This window comes from Oncorhynchus gorbuscha, linkage group LG01 (genome assembly GCF_021184085.1).
Source record: "Oncorhynchus gorbuscha isolate QuinsamMale2020 ecotype Even-year linkage group LG01, OgorEven_v1.0, whole genome shotgun sequence".
Lineage (NCBI taxonomy): Eukaryota > Metazoa > Chordata > Actinopteri > Salmoniformes > Salmonidae > Oncorhynchus > Oncorhynchus gorbuscha.
The window spans coordinates 68,135,870-68,154,235 of record NC_060173.1 but is presented as its reverse complement, the minus strand read 5'-3'; the positions used below and the strand labels follow the sequence as shown (position 1 = coordinate 68,154,235).

Genomic DNA, 18,366 nt, shown 5'->3' with positions numbered 1-18,366 from the left:
CCTAGCATTGCAAAGTTCGGGAAGACAGGAGAGTGAGAAAAGTTTTCAAGCTGTCTGAAGAAAGCTTGAAGTTTGAGGCTTGATGTGAGGAAGGTCCTACGTGGCAGATAGGAGGTTGGGGGCGTTAATGGAATACTTTAGCCCGACTTGTTTCCCATTCGCACCACAGGACCACTGTGATGTGGCACCGAGGACGATTTCACAGGATTTGTCATGTTTTGTGTGAAGTCGGCTATAGGCCTGTCACAATACGGCATGAAAGAAAGATTTAAGAGAATTTTTAATCGTTGGAGATTTGGAGGCAGCTAACCTGGTTTTAACCTATTTCAGCTCTGAAGTCGGAAGATAGTTGATGCTGTGACTGTGACAAGATAATGAGCCTCTCAGTAGGTGAAACTGGCTGCTGTCATTACGACATCATCATAACATCATTAGAATGTCATTGAAACCAGGAATGGGTTGATATGACGTTATTACAACTGGTCTTGCCAGCTGGGTATTTCTATTGTTGTTGTTTGTTATTTGTGGTTATTTTGAATAGTTTTCTGTGTTTAAGTCCACTGGCAAACCATGGAGCTGGTTTGCACTTGGGTCCACTCTGGCTCCTTAGTGTCACAGTTGATATCTGTGTTGTGTGATGTAGAGTGCCTGTGGGCGATTGACTATGTTTAGGCTTCACTGGTCTGTCCACTGCATCTTCAAACAGGGGCAAACTGAGTTCGACTGCCCCCCATTCACTTGTTGCTGTAGTGAAGGTGTTATGTACACACACACAAACACACAAACACACAAACACACACAAACTCAGGAAGACAACAAATCCTTGGAAAGTTGGTTAGTGTAGAGGGTAAACAATTGACACACACAAACCAGACACACCCCTCTCAGGCGCAGGTAACCATGACGACCAGACATAATTGATAAGACAGGGGTGTATGAGGCCAGTGAGGATGACTGGGGAGGTCAGAGCCACTGCCTGCAGGTTACTCTGTCTAATTACAGAGTGGTGTGTGTGTGTGTGTGTGTGTGTGCGCCAAATGACACCTGTTGGTCATTTCAAGACAGGACTGATTCTATGTCAAATAATACAGTACATATTAAACTGCCAATTCAAAGCAAGTTCATTGACTATTTTCAAACCTATTCACACTTCACTGACCTACCAACTTCTAACGGTATTTGTTAAGATAGTTGCTTTAAAGAAGAAACATGTAGCATTTCATCCATACATGTGATTTTTTCATGGTTTTTTGAAGGACACTGCTTAGAATGGGCTAAAATGGCTTTCTCCTGCTTCTTACCTTATTAGAATCCAAAAAACATCAGTTGCAACGACGTGAAGAAGTTTTGTATTGCTAATATGTTTGTTATTGTTGTCAACTTTGCAAACGAGAACCAATCACAATTCAGGAAGTTGTCCGACTAGTAGACCGGCGACGCCGAGCGCCGAGCGCCGCCCGAACAGGGAGAGGAGTTACCTTCAGTAGAAGTCGTGACAGCCCTGACGCAGAAAAACTTTCCTGCAAAGCAGAAAACGACAAACTTAAGTGTATTTAAGGTTTAAAAAGGCTTGTAAATGTTTGTAATTTCCACTTTGAAAATTTAGACTTGATTTTCGTAGAATGCAAAAAATATATATATATATTAATAAAAAAATAAAAAAACTATAATCCACATTTCCTGTTGCTGCAGGATTCTTTTTCCTGTGGTAGGAGACTCAGGAAACTGGCTCAAATTACGATTCTACAGTACTACTGGTATGTAATTGACATTTGGCACTAGCTGGAAGTGGAATTGTCACTTCTAGCTTCTCTTTACCTGCAAGTAAGCATTGCCCATGCACATAACAGCATGTCTATTTTGAAGAATGGAACTTGGATGCATACACATGCCTCTCCTGCATACACTATTCATTTTATTGGTAACAGAGAGATGGACACATCCCAAACTCTAGTGGCACACATTTTGGTCATTTAGCAGATGCTCTTATACAGGTTAAGTGCCTTGCGCAATGGCACATCAACATATTGTTCAACCTTTCTGCTTCTGGTCCAATGCTCTTAACAGCTAGGCTACCTGTCACCCTTAACCACTAGGCTAACTGAACACACATAGCCATTTAGCAGAAAATCTTATCCAGAGAAGATTTTCAGGAGCAATTAGGGTGCCTTGTTTTATATACACTTTATCAGTTTATTAGGTCCACCATTCTAGGAGCAGGTCGGGGCCACCTTTACCTCTAGAACAGCCTGAATTCTTCAGGCCTGGTTACAAGGTGTCAGAAACGTTCCACAGGGATGTTGGTCCATGCTGATGCAATGGCATCAAGCAGTAGCTGCAGATTGGACTGCGGCACATTAATGCTGCAAACAGCCATCTCATCCAAAAGAAGCTCTATTGGTTCCAGGTCTGGGGACAGCACATTCCACTCAAATATACTGAACTCGCTGTCATGTTCCAGGCAATGTTTTTCCACTTCACAATTGTCCAGTGCTGGTGATCGGGTGCCCACTGGAGCCGATTCTTTGTCTTTTTAGCTAATACAGTGGAACTCGTTTTAGTCGTCTGCTGCAATAGTCCATCCGTGACATGGATCAACAAGTTGTGAGTTCCGAGATGCCCGTTACTTGTCTGTTTGCCTTCCGCCTGTTAGCTTGCACAATTCTTGCCATTCTCCCTTGACCTCTCCCCTCAACGAGCTGTTTTCGCCCACAAGACAGCCACTGGATCCAACGCGCCTGGCACCGACGATCATACCAAGCTCTAAGTCGCTTGTTTGGCCCATTCTAATTTTAAATCGAACAGTAACTGAATGCCACGATGCCTGTCTGCCTGCTTTATATAGGGCCACTTGACTCACTGTCTGTAGGAACAATCCATTTTCGTGAACGGGGTGGTGTACCTAATTTCACAACATGTGGCTGGAATAATACCGTGAAATTGTACAAATTATGATAATGCCCTTTTAGTGTAATAAGAGCTATTTGAAAAAGATCGCCTGAAATTTCAGCCTGTTTTGTTGGGATATAATTTTGGCCTGCCTGGTGCCATCAAATTAAATTAAATTAAACTTCTCAATACTACGGTGGGCACTGTATTAACTGGTAATTACTTATGTTAGGTGTGTAGGTTAAAGTCTTTATCGTGTATCTATGGAAGTTATACATTTAGAACCGCCTGCTCAATAAGAATCCAATAGCAGTAGTGAGTCGACTAGACAAGCAGCTTGCTAAGGACCAAACTTTGACATGACGTGGCAAAGAGGAGAAAAAATGGATTGTAATGACGCAGCTGACCACTCGATTGAGCCAGAGACACGTTTATTCGACAGATAAGCCTGAGTGTCCTAGGAATATCTAGTCTTTTGTGTTATGACCAATAAAACAGTGGGACATTAATCAAATAAATAATGTAAACATATTATCAGTAAATAACTCATTTTGTGTGGAAGTCCCCCACAAAAAAATGTTCTGCGGAGACAGACATTAAAAGCACAATAAAATCAAGAAAAAGCTAATTTTTTTCTGAGCGCATCTCCCCTTGTTCTATACACTGAGTATACCAAGCATTAGGAACACCTTCCTAATATGGAGACACAGTGTCACGCCTTGGTCATTGTATCTTGTGTTTTTGTTATATGTTTGGGTAGGCCAGGGTGTGACATGGGTTTATATGTTGTATTTCGTATTGGGGTTTGTATTAATTGGGAGTGTGTATTATTAGGGGTGTGTCTAGTTAGGCTTGGCTGCCTGAGGCGATTCCTAATTGGAGTCAGCTGATTCTCGTTGTCTCGGATTGGGAACCATATTTAGGTAGCCTGAGTGCGCGTTGTATTTCGTGGGTGATTGTACCTGTCTCTGTGTTAGTCACCAGATAGGCTGTAATTAGTTTCACTCGTTTGTTGTTTTCTTCTTCAGTTATTTCATGTACCGCATTATCTTCATTAAAAGTCATGAGTAACCTACACGCTGCATTTCGGTCTGACTCTCTTCAAACAACAGACGAACTTCGTTACACACAGTCCATCATTAATTTAAGACATGAAGATCAGTCATTACGTAAAATTTCAAGAACTTTTAAAGTTTATTTAAGTTCAGTCGCAAAAACCGTCAAGTGCTATGATGAAACTGGCTCTCATGAGGACAGCCACAGGAAAGGAAGACCCAAAGAGATACCTCTGCCTCAGAGGAAAAGTTCATTAGAGTTACCAGCCTCAGAAATTGCAGCCCAAAGAAATGCTTCACTTCTCAACTTTAACTGTTCAGAGGACACTGCGTGAATCTGGCCATCATGGTCGAAATGCTGCAAAGAAACCACTACTAAAGGACACCAATAAGAATAAAAAGACTTGCTTGGGCCAAAAAACACAAGCAATGAACATTACACTCATGGAAATCTGTCCTTTGGTGAGATGAGTCTAAATTTGAGATATTTGTTTCCAACCACCGTGTCTTTGTGAGACTCAGATTAGGTGAACGGATGATCTCTGCTTGTGTGGTTCCCACCGTGAAGCATGGAGAAGGAGGTGTGATGGTGTGGGGGTGCTTTGCTGGTGACACTGCCAGTGATTTATTTAGAATTCAAGACACACTTAACCAGCATGGCTACCACAGCATTCGAAAGCAATACGCCACGCCATACCATCTGGTTTGCACTTAGTTCCACTATCATTTGTTTTTCATCGGGACAATGACCCAACACATCTCCAGGCTGTGTAAGGGCTATTTGACCATGAAGGATAGTGATGGAGTGCTGCGTCAGATGAGCCTCCACAATCACCTGACCTCAACCCAATTGAGATGGTTTGGGATGGGTTTTACTGCAGAAAAAGCTGTAACAACATTTATTTTGGTGGATGGGCCAATAAATATACATATATATTATTAAAAATATTGCTTTCTTGCTGGATTGATGAATATAGCCATAGCAAACCAGTGCAAAACTGCTGTCAACTCTATATAAATAGACCAATAAGAAAGAGATTTTTCAACTCTGCCAATAACAGCGAGTTTTTAGTTACCCCCTGCCCACTCAGACCAGCAAAACAATCACAGTAAGGTACTCAGTTGTTACCCAGATATTATTTGACATGGAGATAAAAACGGCTGCATTGGCCCTTCAAGCGCTAATGCTTAAATTTTTACCAAAATCTACGAATGAATGTCTAAATTTAACCGTTGAGGATAGTTTTGGTTTCACTTTTGCGCAGTTTGACTGACAGCTGGCGGATGGCGACACACTCCGTAATTAAAAGGGCAATGCACTCCGCAATCTCTGAAACCTGCAGTTATGACAACTATCCGTTTGCTTTGGCAGTTGCTTTGGTTAGACAGCACTTTGTACTGGGATTGTCTCTGTTGCCGTTTTCACTCTCCTCCTTTTAAACACCTCGTGTGTGTATGTATTAATGCACATCATAGTATACCGAAGTCAAATGTTTTGAAAGGGAAAACGTTGTGCCACGAAAATGATCGTTTCCTATTGTGCAAGTAGTCCCTCCCCGTTTCGTTATGTGATAGAAACTGTAAAACAGATTATTTCCATTTACCCTCAAAATGTTGTCATATTATGTTTCAGTGTAAAATGTAATTGTCGTTACGTGAATGATTCAATGGTCATTAAAAAAGCAATTGAAAGCAGACTAGAATTCAATCTCCTAAAACTGACCAATTTACAACCTCATTTGGAAGAATATATTGCTCCCTTAGGTACAGTATGCACATACTTTAAGAACCAATATTCGGTGCATTTGGCTGCCGAAACCTGAAGATTCCCTTCTGTCAGCAGGATCTCACCCTTCTGTATTTGAGGATGTCACTTCACTGAATCTACCTTTAACAATACAACATGAGCGGTGGCAAATGAACATTTTCTGATAATTGTTGTTGAAAAACTGTATTTTACAAGTCATAATGTTGTTAAATGAGAATAACACTGCCACCTTTACACCTGCATTCTTACCTGTGTGCACCTGTGTACTACCTGTGTTCCAGGTCTGTGTCAATGTGGCCAGTGTACCTGCCATCCCCCAGGGGACTCTCGTGTGCATGGGAGGAACTGTGAGTGTGATGACCGCCAGTGTGAGGACATCAGCGGGGAGATATGTGGAGGTGAGGGTACACACACACACACACACACACGCACGCGCGCACGCACACGCGCACACACACACACACACACACACACACACACACACACACACACACACACACACACACACACACACACACGCACGCACACACACGCACGCGCACACACACACACACACACACACACACACACACACACACACACACACACACACACACACACACACACACACACACACACACACACACACACACACACACACACACACACACACACACACACACACACACACACACACCCTCCCAGGCGCAGGCAGCCATGACAACCACAGAGATTATCTCAATAAGGCAGGGGTGTTATACACGTACTGTATGTGTAATTGAGTATGGTCCATTGTACTTAGTCGTGGAAGTTGCATGTGTGTGCCTCTTGAATGGCTGAGTGATTAGCTGATACTTCCTGATACCACATACAAACCTCTCTCTCTTTCTCTCAATGAGAAATGTCAACCGCCAATGAAACATTAGAACAGGACCTTTGAGCCAGTCATATCTGCTAAAGCTACCATGAGGAGTGTTTAACTAAGGTGGTCTATGCGCTCGCAGGAGGAGGGAGAGAGGGGATCGATTCAACATGGCATTAGCCTGATATCAACAACGTTGCTAAGCGGATGCAATCATGCTGTCCTTCTTAACATTAGAAAAGCCATTCTAACAGTCAAATAAATATGTTTTATATATGTTATCGGAAAGAAAATCATTTGTTTGTGTTTATGAAGGTAACATTATAATAGAAACATATACAGTGGTAAGAAAAACTACGTGAACCCTTTGGAATGACCTGGATTTCAGCATAAATTGGTCATCAAATTTGTTCTGATCTTCGTCTAAGTCACAGCAATAGACAAACATAGTGTGCTTAAACTAAAAACGCACACATTATTGTATTTTTCTTGTCTACATTCACAGTGTAGGTTGGAAAAATTATGTGAACCCCTAGGCTAATGACTTCTCCAAAAGCTAATTGGAGTCAGGAGTCAGCTAACCTGGAGTCCAATCAATGAGATGAGATTGGATATGTTGGTTAGAGCTGCCTTGCCCTATTAAAAACACTCAGAAAATCAGAGTTTGCTTTTCACAAGAATCATTGGCTAATGTGAACCATGCCTCGAACAAAAAAGATCTCAGAAGACCAAAGATTAAGAATTGTTTACTTGCATGAAGCTGAAAAGGGTTACAAAAGTATCTCTAAAAGCCTTGATGTTCATCAGTCCATGGTAAGAGAAATTGTCTATATATGTATACATTTCAGCACTGTTGCTACTCTCCCTTGGAGTAGCCTTCCTGCAAAGATGACTGCAAGAGCACAGCACAGAATGCTCAATGAGGTTGAGAAGAATCCTAGCGTCAGCTAAAGGCTTACAGAAATATCTGGAACATGCTAACATCTCTGTTGACTAGTCTACGATACGTAAAACACTAATCAAGAATGGTGTTCATGGTAGCACAACATGGAAGAAGCCACTGCTGTACAAAAAAAACATGGCTACACGTCAGAAGTTTGCATAAGTGCACTTGATGTTCCACAGCCTACTGGTAAAATATTCTGTGGACAAATGAAACTACAGTTCGGTTTTTTCGAAGGAACACACAACACTTAGTGTGGAGAAAAAGACATCAACATCAAAACCTTATCCCAGCTGTAACGTATGGTGGAGGAAGCATCATGGTTTGGGGCTGCTTTGCTGCCTCAGGGCCTGGACAGCTTACTATCATCGACAGAAAAATGAATTCCCAAGTTCATCAAGACATTTTGCAGGAGAATGTTAGGCTATCTGTCCACCAATTGAAGCGTAACAGAAGTTGAGTGATGCAACAGGACAATGACCAAAAACACAGAAGTAAATCAACAACAGAATGTCTTCAACAGAAGAAAATACGCCTTCTGGAGTGGCCCAGTCAGAGTCCTGACCTCAACCCGATTGAGATGCTGTGTCATGACCTCAAGAGAGCAGTTGACACCAGACATCCCAAGAATATTGCTGAACTGAAACAGTTTTGCAAAGAGGAATGGTCCAAAATTCATCCTGACTGTTGTGCAGGTCTGATCCGCAACTCCAGAAAATGTTTGGGTGAGGTTATTGCTGCTGAAGGAGGGTCAACTTGTTATTAAATCCAATGCTTACACGGTGTGTTCAATAACAACATGAAAACGTATCATTGTCTGTGTGTTATTAGTTTAAGCAGACTGTGTTTTGTCTATTGTTGTGAGCTAGACAAAGATCAGATCAAATTTTATGACCAATTTATGCAAAAATCCAGGTAATTCCAAAGGGTTCACATACTTTTCTTGCCACAGGTATATTTTTTAAAGAACATAACATTTTTATTAGTTTATGATATGTAAAGACGAATAACCACTAAAAACCACAGAATTTGAAGTGTAAAATCGATTTCATTGGTGGAGTGCCTTTGTTACGACTATGATACAAAAAACATGTGCCTTGGAACACTGGAACATGACAAAACAAGTACAAAATACCCACCAAGATACATGGTCAGTAAGATGCGGTAAAATGTAGAAGATATCAGTTGCCTAAACATCAGTATCAGCACCAAGTGTACTTGTGAATAGTGAAAATCAGCAATAATCGCATTATAATGAATGTATCGATATGACTGCAGTAAAAAGTAGTCCACCATTGTCAGTTATTGGACACTTTATTTGTGGCCTCGCTCTTGCTTACAGTATGGTGTGCATCTTCACGCAATGGCATCAGTTGGATCCCATTTAGCTGTTATCCCTTGTCCTAACAGTCAACAAAAATCTTTGTCACTTGCAATTGCTTGCAACGCTTCCCACAAACAAGTCGATTGCAGCTGAAGCAGGTGTTGTAGGTTTTGTTGTGAGTTCATCTGCCCACCTGGCAGTTTCTCCTAGCTGGGAGCTGTGCGCAATTTTGCTCGAGCAATGGCTGGTGTGGAATCTTTGATGCTGCCTTGGCCCTCATATGTCTCTCAGGTAGCATGAAGTGTCTTCGGGCTAATGGTGTTGTTCACGCACGGCTTGAACAACAAGTGTCCATTGATAGCAGCCAAGTCAGGCATGTTGTAGAACACAGCGATAGGCCAGTGGCCACCTGATCCAAAAACATCCACACTGACCTATGGAATAGAAGAAAGTAGAAAATGTTAGGATTCTTTTCCCATTCAGAAGAGCATAATGCATTGCATAAGTTTATCTATATATGGCAGTACATATTATGTAGTGTTGACATACCTTGTTGAGTTGTAGTAAGTAATAGTCTCTGGTTTCCTCTTTGTGGTGTTCCTGTAAACGTCAACTGTCGGATGCATGATGCACATGACGCAAACCTTTGCCTTGCATTGGTAAAGTGCAGTACTGGGGAAGCTACAGTACTCTGAACAAATAGTTGACCAAGCTACTACCAATTACTAGACACACCCCTAATAATACACACTCCCAATTAATACAACCCCAATACGAAATACAACATATAAACCCATGTCACACCCTGGCCTACCCAAACATATAACAAAAACACAAGATACAATGACCAAGGCGTGACAGAACCCCCCCCTAAGGTGCGGACTCCGGGACGCACCTCAAGAGCATAGGGAGGGTCCGGGCAGGGGGTCTGTCCATGGTGGCGGTTCTGGCTCGGGACGTGGACCCCACTCCATAAATGTCCTAGTTCCTCCCCTTCGCATCCTAGGATAATCCACCTTCTCCGCCGACCATGGCCTAATAGTCCTCACCCTGATCCCCAAATAACTGAGGGGCAGCTCGGGACCGAGGGGCAGCTCGGGACAGAGGGGCAGCTCGGGACAGAGGGGCAGCTCGGGACAGAGGGGCAGCTCGGGACAGAGGGGCAGCTCAGGACAGAGGGGCAGCTCGGGACAGAGGGGCAGCTCGGGACAGAGGGGCAGCTCGGGACAGAGGGGCAACTCAGGATAGAGGGGCATCTCAGGACAGCAGGGCAGCTCAGGATAGAGGGGCATCTCAGGACAGAGGGGCATCTCAGGACAGAGGGGCAGCCCGGGACAGAGGGGCAGCCCGGGACCGAAGCAGCCCAGTACTGAGGGGAAGCCCGGTACTGAGATGGAGCCCAGTACAGAGAGGAAGCCTAGTACTGAAAGGAAGCTCAGTACTGAGAGGAAGCTCAGGCAGGTAGTAGGCTCCGGTAAATCCTGGCTGGCTGGTGGACCTGGATGATTCAGGTTGTCTGGCCGATCTAGAAGATCTTGGCAGACTGGCACTTCTGGCGGATCCTGGCAGACTGGTACTTCTGGCGGATCCTGGCAGACTGGTGACGCTGGGCCGACTGGCGGCGCTGGGCAGACAGGAGACTCCGGCAGCGCAGGAGAGGAGAAAGGCTCTGGCTGCGCTGAACAGGCGGGAGACTCCAACAGTGCAGGAGAGGAGAAAAGCTCTGGCTGCGCTGAACAGGCGAGGCGCGCTGGACGCGCTAGGCCGACTGGGAGCACTGGTGGCGCTGGACAGACAGGAGACTCCGGCAGCGCAGGAGAGGAGAAAGGCTCTGGCTGCGCTAAACAGGCGAGGCGCACTGGACGCGCTGGGCCGACTGGGAGCACTGGTGGCGCTGGACAGACAGGAGACTCCGGCAGCGCAGGAGAGGAGAAAGGCTCTGGCTGCGCTAAACAGGCGGGAGACTCCGATAGCACAGGAGGGGAGAAAAGCACTGGCTGTGCTGAACAGGCGAGGCGCACTGGAGGCCTGGTGCGTGGTGCTGGAACTGGTGGTACTGGCGCGAGGACATGCACAGGAAGCCTGGTGCGGGGAGCTGCTACCGGAGGACTGGTGTGTAGAGGTGGCATAGGATGGGCTAGACCGTGAAGACGTACTGGAGATCTTGAGAGCAGTGTAGGCACAGGACGTGCAAGGCTAGGGATGTGCACAGGAGGCCTGGTGCGTGAGGCTGGCACCAACTTCACCAGCTGACTAACACGCACCTCAGGTTGAGTATAGAGCGCTAACTCAGGTGCTATTAAATCCCCGACACGATCCGTCGGACGAATATTATATCTATAGCACCAAGCTAGCAACTCCCTCATTACTCTCCACTCCACTTTCTCCATTAACTCCTTCACAGTCTCTGCTTCGCTCACCTCTAACACTGGCTCTGGTTCAGGTCTCCTCCTTGGCTCCTCACGATGAACAAGGAGAGTTGGCTCAGGTTTATCTCCTGACTCAGCCATACTCTCCCCAAGCCCCCCCCCCAATAAATTTTTTGGGGTGACTTTCCGGTTTCCAACCGCGTCGCCGTGCTGCCTCCTCATACATGCGCCTCTCCGCTTTAGCTGCTTCTATTTCCTCCTTGGGACGGCGATATTCTCCCGGCAGCGCCCAGGGTCCTTTACCGTCTAATTCCTCCTCCCATGTCCAAATCTCCAAATGATGCAGTCTCTCCCATTGCAACTGCTCTTCACGATTAACAGGGAGAGTAGGCTCAGGTCTGTTTCCTGACTCAGCCACTCTCTCTCTGCGCTTTCCCCGTTACCTTCGGTTTTCGCTCTGTATAGCAATGCTTTCCTTCTCGATTCCATACGTGTATAGCCCTCTTCGCATTGCTGTAGGGAATCCCAGGCGGGCTCCTGCACTCGCTCTGGGTCGGCCGCCCACCTGTCGATTTCTTCCCACGTCGTATAATCCCTGCTTCTGGGTGATTCTGTAACGAAGTTCGTCTGTTGTTTGTAGAGAGTCAGACCGAAATGCAGCGTGTAGGTCACTCATGACTTTTAATGAAGAAAATGCTGTACATGAAATAACTGAAAATACAAAAACAACAAACGAGTGAAACTAATTACAGCCTATCTGGTGACTAACACAGAGACAGGTACAATCACCCACGAAATACAACGCGCACTCAGGCTGCCTAAATACGGTTCCCAATCCGAGACAACGAGAATCAGCTGACTCCAATTAGGAATCGCCTCAGGCAGCCAAGCCTAACTAGACACACCCCTAATAATACACACTCCAAATTAATACAACCCCAATACGAAATACAACATATAAACCCATGTCACACCCTGGCCTACCCAAACATATAACAAAAACACAAGATACAATGACCAAGGCGTGACAACCTTCAGAAAAATATCGTTTATTAACAAAAGTTACTTTGAAAAAGTAGTTCACTACATCCAAACTACTTTTGTGAAATATTGTCAACTGAAATGCCACAGACTACAAATTGAAAGAACAAATCACTTTGGGGTTATATGTTAACAGAATGAGTTATTTAGCCTATTAAACACAAAAATGATGTTTCATGTTCAGAATTAGGCAGGTCTGATTATTGCCCATATATATATATTTTTTTTTTAAAGTAATGTGTAGTTCCGGTAGTTAACATGACAGAAAAATAATGAACTACTGAAAACACTACATAGATCTGAATGTCGTTCAACTACCACCAAACTAGTGCAAAATGTAGTTAAATGAATAGTTCCCAACACTGGTATCATGTGAGTGTTGTCTTGTCATTCTTCAGCACGTTATGGAGTACAGCTGCTGTGCAGTTGCCTTCTTTTGCGCAGATGGATGGAGCTCCCGTCTTGCTCTGTTCATTGTGCCGACCAGGCTTGTTTAATATGCATCGTCTGCTTTCCCTTATTCATCAACTCACCCATTCTCCCCCTTTTCTCCGCTACCATATTTTACTCCATTTATTTAATCTGTTGTTATATGTGTGATATATCAGTATGGTTTTACGTTCAGTTTTGAGGTAATTATCAGGGTGATTATCAACTGGGCACGAGAAGGAGGGGCAATCGGGGAAAACCATTCAAAAAAGAACATCTTTAAACAAGTTATAACGCCAGTTCTGTTTATGATATTAAGTGTTTTATACAGACTTATGCATAAAAAGAAAGGCGCTCGCGGACTGATTACAGACTGATTATAGCCACTCACGATCACAAACACAAACACATGCATGCACCCATAGGGCTGTGGCGGTCATGAAATGTTGTCAGCTGGTGATTGTCAAGCAAATAACTGCCAGTCTCACGGTGATTCACCGTTGATTAACATAAACACGTTTAGCATTTGCTGCAATAGGGGGGCGAGTGAAAAAGTTTGGTAAGCCCTGCTCGAGTGCACTACAATTCCCATTATGTTTAATCCCAACACTCTGTCTAAACTGTCTTACCCTGGTTTAGACACACAGCCTACGAGCAACTGATGCAGGCCTTTGGAACGTGTACATTTAAAAAAAGTCGAATTAATCCATTCAATATAGCCTACACCATTATTTATTTTAGACAGGTATAAATAAAGCAACATGATGTGAATAAAATGTAGTCTATTTCAGATGAACAGAATAGTTGTCCTTATGTTAGGCCCTGACATGGCTATGTTATATGGCTGTGGAATACACTAATTCCTTTCGACAAGATTTGCTTAGAATTCCGTGGCATTATTTAAAATGATTTTATAGTATGAGGAATACAATTGAACATAGCTGAATAAAATAGAAAGGATACTTTCTCCAAACAATTTCCAAGGATTTGCGCACATGCGGCTATTCTGTGTTGAGGGATTAACAAAGAAACATGTCTTGCTATATGCTTAATTTCGAGTTTTTTATGCAACTTTAGTTGTGAACCAAAGTTAGATGATATATTTAGATTTTTAATATATTCTAAGGCTGCATGATGAAACTCCAACGATGATTTGAAAAAAGTTGCATGAAAGACATGAGCTCTGACTTGTTTCTTGTGCAAGCTCCACACACTTCATCAGTCTCTCATTCACAATTTGACAAGCACTTGATAATATTCTCATCAGGCTTCAACTAAAAAGTCCATGCCTTTTGAAGCTAAAGTAGCCATTGTGCCCTTGGGAGGAAATATAATAATAATTCCCTTCTCCCGGCTGCCGTACTCCGAAGCACCTATCACTCCCATGGCTCTCACAGATATCTACATTCTTATTAGCCAATGCCGTCACATGATCTGGTCCTTCTCACAGTCATTTCAGCTAACAAGTAGGCTATAAGTGAAGACCGACTCATTGGGGACACAACTGTGCGCGGCGTCCCTTTTATTGAATTCCGAGACGCACATTCATCAGCCAACAAGATGAGTAGGCCTAACGAACAGCAAAAGCTGTTACAGTTCGTATGAGGAAATCAATTGCAATAAATTCCTTAGGCCCTAATCTATGGATTTCATATGACTGGGAATACAGAAATGCATGTTAGTCAGAGATACCTTAAAAGAAATGGGCCTCACAATGGGCCTCAGGCTTTCACCACTGCATTTCTGTGCATTCAAATTGCCATGGATAAAATGTAATTGTGTTTATTGTCCGTAGCTTAAACCTGCCCATACCATAACCCAAACGCAACCATGGGGCACTCTGTTCACACCGTTGACATCAGCAAACCGTTCACCCACACGACGCCATACACAACGCCATGGTCTGCGGTTGTGGGACCGGTTGAACGTACTGCCACATACTCTAAAACAACGTTGGAGGTGACACTCTGGTGGACATTCCTGCAGTCAGCATGCTAATTGCACACTTCCTCAAAATGTTAGACATCTGTCGCATTGTGTTGTGTGACAAAACTGCACATTTTAGCGTGTCCTTTAATGATCCCCAGCAAAAGGTTCTGATATGCCACAACTGTCAGGTGGATGGATTACCTTGGCAAAGGAGAAATGCTCACTAACAGGGATGTAAACAAATTTGTTCCCAACATTTGAGAAATAAACTGTTGGAACAATATCTGGGATCTTTTATTTCAGCTCATGAAACATGGGATCAACACTTTACGTGTTGCGTTTTATATTTTTGTTCAGTGTATTATCCCCCATAGTGCAATTGTTGACCTATTTTATAGGTGCAAGAAATACAGTACATGTTCCAAACATACTCTGGGACAGTTGTGGGATGTGATAGATCCCTAATTAATACAACCACTCGCATCAAAATAACGTTTAAAAGCAATGAGGCTGATGCAACAGATCGGGAACATTTAGCTTAAAATGTTAATAAATGCAGCAATGTGCACCCGGCAGTAGGCTATACCCGCAGTAGACTATACCCGCAGTAGGCTATACCCGCAGTAGGCTATACCCGCAGTAGGCTATACGCGTGAATGTTCCAAAATGTCATCAATTAGTGGGAACACACTGTTCTCAGTAGTGACTGGGAATGTGATTATGCATGTAATGCTTTATTACAAAGGTGCATTTTTATGGTGAAAATGATCTTCCCTAAACTTGAAACTCAAGCATGCCAGTTAGACTCTACACCGGTTGTAAAGCGGATTCATGTGCTTAATTTTAAGAAGTTATTTGGACACTTTACCTGTGATACTAACCTTATTAAAACATAGAGGACTATGGGCTAGACTACATGAGGTGTGATACTAACCTTATAGGACTATTGGCTATGCTATATGCGGTTTGATACTAACCTTATTAAAACATATAGGACTATGGGCTAGACTACATGAGGTGTGATACTAACCTTATAGGACTATTGGCTATGCTACATGAGATGTGATACTAACCTTATTAAAACATATAGGACTATGGGCTAGACGACATGAGGTGTGATACTAACCTTATTTAAACATATAGGACTATGGGCTAGACTACATGAGGTGTGATACTAACCTTATTAAAACATATAGGACTATGGGCTAGACGACATGAGGTGTGATACTAACCTTATTTAAACATATAGGACTATGGGCTAGACTACATGAAGTGTGATACTAACCTTATTTAAACATATAGGACTATGGGCTAGACTACATGAGGTGTGATACTAACCTTATTTAAACATATAGGACTATGGGCTAGACTACATGAGGTGTGATACTAACCTTATTAAAACATATAGGACTATGGGTTAGACTACATGAGGTGTGATACTAACCTTATTAAAACATATAGGACTATGGGCTAGGATACATGAGGTGTGATACTAACCTCATTAAAACATATAGGACTATGGGCTAGGATACATGAGGTGTGATACTAACCTTATTAAAACATATAGGACTATGGGCTAGGATACATGAGGTGTGATACTAACCGTATTAAAACATATAGGACTTTGGGCTAGGCTACATGAGGTGTGATACTAACCTTATTAAAACATATAGGACTATGGGCTAGGCTACATGAGGTGTGATACTAACCTTATAGGACTATGGACTAGACTACATGAGGTGTGATACTAACCTTATTAAAACATATAGGACTATGGGCTAGACTACATGAGGTGTGATACTAACCTTATTAAAACATATAGGACTATGGGCTAGGCTACATGAGGTGTGATACTAACCTTATAGGACTATGGACTAGACTACATGAGGTGTGATACTAACCTTATTAAAACATATAGGACTATGGACTAGACTACATGAGGTGTGATACTAACCTTATTAAAACATATAGGACTATGGGCTAGGCTACATGAGGTGTGATACTAACCTTATAGGACTTTGGGCTAGACTACATGAGGTGTGATACTAACCTTATTAAAACATAAACTATGGGCTATATAGGACTAACCTTATAGGACTATGGACTAGACTACATGAGGTGTGATACTAACCTTATTAAAACATATAGGACTATGGACTAGACTACATGAGGTGTGATACTAACCTTATTAAAACATATAGGACTATGGGCTAGGCTACATGAGGTGTGATACTAACCTTATAGGACTATGGACTAGACTACATGAGGTGTGATACTAACCTTATTAAAACATATAGGACTATGGGCTAGGCTACATGAGGTGTGATACTAACCTTATTAAAACATATAGGACTATGGGCTAGGATACATGAGGTGTGATACTACCCTAATAGGACTATGGGATAGACTGCATGATGTGTGATGCTAACCTTATTAAAACATATAGGACTATGGGCTAGACTACATGATGTGTGATTCTAAACTTATTAAAACATATAGGACTATGGGCTAGGATACATGAGGTGTGATACTAACCATATTGGACTATGGACTAGGCTACATGAGGTGTGATACTAACCATATAGGACTATGGGCTAGGCTACATGAGGTGTGATACTAACCTTATAGGACTATGGACTAGGATACATGAGGTGTTATACTAACCTTATAGGACTATGGGCTAGGATACATGAGGTGTGATACTAACCTTATAGGACTATGGGCTAGGCTACATGAGGTGTGATACTAACCTTATTAAAACATATAGGACTATGGACTAGACTACATGAGGTGTGATACTAACCTTATTAAAACATATAGGCCTATGGGCTAGGCTTACATGAGGTGTGATACTAAACTTATAGGACTATGGGCTAGGCTACATGAGGTGTGATACTAACCTTATAGGACTATGGGCTAGGCTACATGAGGCGTGTGACTAACCTTATATGACTATGGGCTAGACTACATGAGGTGTGATTCTAACCTTATTAAAACATATAGCACTATGGGCTAGAATACATGATGTGTGATACTATTATGGACTAGAAAACATATAGGACTATGGTACTAGGCTACATGAGGTGTGATACTAATACTAACCTTATATGGGCTAACTACATGAGGTGTGATACTAACCGACTATGGAATAGGGCTACATGAGGTGTGATACTAACTGTATTAAAACATATAGGACTATGGGCTAGGCTTCATGAGGTGTGATACTAACCTTATAGGACTATTGGCTATGCTACATGCGGTTTGATACTAACCTTATAGGACTATGGACTAGGCTACATGAGGTGTGATACTAACCTTATAGGACTATGGACTAGGCTACATGAGGTGTGATACTAACCTTATAGGACTATGGACTAGGCTACATGAGGTGTGATACTAACCGTATAGGACTATGGACTAGGCTACATGAGGTGTGATACTAACCTTATAGGACTATGGGCTAGACTACATGAGGCGTGTGACTAACCTTATATGACTATGGGCTAGACTACATGAGGTGTGATTCTAACCTTATTAAAACATATAGCACTATGGGCTAGAATACATGATGTGTGATACTAACCTTATTAAAACATAGAGGACTATGGACTAGGCTACATGAGGTGTGATACTAACCTTATTAAAACATAGAGGACTATGGACTAGACTACATGAGGTGTGATACTAACCTTATTAAAACATATAGGACTATGGGCTAGGCTACATGAGGTGTGATACTAACCTTATAGGACTATGGGCTAGACTACATGAGGTGTGA

At 42.8% G+C, this 18,366-nt stretch overlaps 1 protein-coding gene across 1 annotated transcript in view; it reads left to right on the top strand.

The window, feature by feature from the left end:
- Positions 1-18,366, top strand: part of itgbl1 (integrin, beta-like 1) — a 165,474-nt gene that overhangs the window by 92,223 nt on the left and 54,885 nt on the right. Inside the window, exon 8 of the mRNA XM_046358978.1 lies at positions 5,994-6,110. Within this exon, the coding sequence (XP_046214934.1) occupies positions 5,994-6,110 (117 nt within the window). The remainder of the gene's footprint in view (positions 1-5,993; positions 6,111-18,366) is intronic.